Here is a 1,632-nt window from a genome sequence, read left to right as displayed (position 1 = left end):
TGCCATGATGCGCGTGTATTGTTCACCATCTACACATACCAGAATAGGATGGGTTAATCCATGCCTGAACAAATTCCCATCGATCAGGGTGTACTTGCTCGAATTTTTCTTGATTTTTCGAGCTTCTACAGGTTCTAGCGGAAGTACTTCATCAGCCAAGTAGCGTTGGTAGGCTGTCATCCAGGTTTCTCCTGATTCGACTTAGTAAATTTGCGACGCTGTCTCCCCAACAACCGAGTACCTGCTTATTCTGGGTGTTTTCGCCGTCTCCTGTGTTAATGACCGATGACTCCTCCTCATCCCTTCTGATGTGCTAACCTGTTGGACTTCTGCCACGTTTTGAGGTGCCTTCAGGGTTTCCTGAATCACTGTCCTCTGCCTACCCCCTTGCCCGAACTGGCAAGCTTTGCAAGCAAGTCGGCTCGGGCATTCTGTTCTCTGGGTACGTGGACTAACTAGAACGACTCCTTTAGAACTTGGATGTATTCTAGGTATGCGGCCATCTGAGGGTCTTTAGCTTGGTACTCCCCCGTGTCTTGACCTGTAACTAACAAAGAGTCACTCTTTGCCAGCAACCCCTTCACTCCCATCTCCTTGGCCAACAACATTCCAGCGATCAGGGCCTCATATTCTCCTTGATTGTTACTGTCCTTGGAAGCAAACCGTAGGGCCTGCTCAATCAGCAACCCATCTGGTCCTTCCAAGATGACACCAGCCCTACTACCTTGTTGGTTAGAGGAACCATCTACAGAAAGCACCCATCTGAAACCTGCTCCTTCTTGGTGCGTGGTTGCTGAGGAGAGCTCTACTACAAAGTCAGCGTAAATCTGACCCTTGATGGGGCCTCTAGGCTCATACTGTACGTCAGACTCAGACAGCTCTACTGCCCATCGCACCATTCTGCCTGCCACATCTGGCTTTTGTAAGACCTTGCGAATTGGAAGGTCTGTCATCACTATCACGGTGAAGCTCTAGAAGTAGTGGCGGAGTCTTCGTGCTGAGAATATTAATGCCAGAGCTGCCTTTTCTAAGGCCTAGTATCTCACCTCCGGCCCTTGCAACACCTTGCTGACGAAATAGATTGACCTCTATACTTGGTCCTGTTCTTGCAATAGGACCAAACTGATCGCCTTCTCTGTGACTGCGAAGTATAGGTGGAGCGGGGTACCTGGCTTTGGCTTACACAACATCGGTGGGTTGGCCAAGTACTCCTTCAACTTCACAAATGCCTCTTCGCACTCCCGGGTCCACACGAACCTGTTGTTTATCTTGAGGCACTAGAAGTAAGGTGCCCCTTGTCTCCTCCTGCCGATACGAATCTAGACAGAGCGACCATTCGACCTGTCAACTGCTGCACCTCTTTCACCGAGATCAGGCTCCTCATGGCTATTATCGCGACGCACTTCTCAGGATTTGCCTCTATCCCGCGTTCAGTGAGTAGGAAACCCAAGAACTTGCCTGCCTCAACCCCGAACACGCACTTCTCTAGGTTCAGCTTCAACCTGTACTTTGCTATTGTGGTGAATAGCTCTTCCAGGTCGGTTACATGTTGTTCCTTCTGCTGGGAGGTGACGACCATGTCATCCACGTATGCTTGAACATTCCGCCCTAACATGGGTGCTAATACTCTGT

At 49.9% G+C, this 1,632-nt stretch overlaps 1 protein-coding gene across 1 annotated transcript; it reads right to left on the bottom strand.

The window, feature by feature from the left end:
- Positions 1-455: 455 nt before the first annotated feature.
- On the bottom strand, positions 456-953 carry LOC137838518 (uncharacterized). The gene has a single exon (XM_068647764.1). The coding sequence runs from the start codon at positions 951-953 to the stop codon at positions 456-458; it is 498 nt and encodes a 165-aa protein (XP_068503865.1).
- Between the last annotated feature and the right edge of the window lie 679 nt (positions 954-1,632).

This window comes from Phaseolus vulgaris, chromosome 4, assembly GCF_000499845.2.
Source record: "Phaseolus vulgaris cultivar G19833 chromosome 4, P. vulgaris v2.0, whole genome shotgun sequence".
NCBI classification, from domain to species: Eukaryota; Viridiplantae; Streptophyta; class Magnoliopsida; order Fabales; family Fabaceae; genus Phaseolus; species Phaseolus vulgaris.
Note: the sequence above shows the minus strand (reverse complement) of the source record. Positions and strands in the feature narration are given on the sequence as shown.

What these genes read in the sequence shown, in the direction of transcription:
- LOC137838518 (XM_068647764.1), bottom strand. Translation starts at nt 953, where the DNA reads ATGACAGACCTTCCAATTCGCAAGGTCTTACAAAAGCCAGATGTGGCA.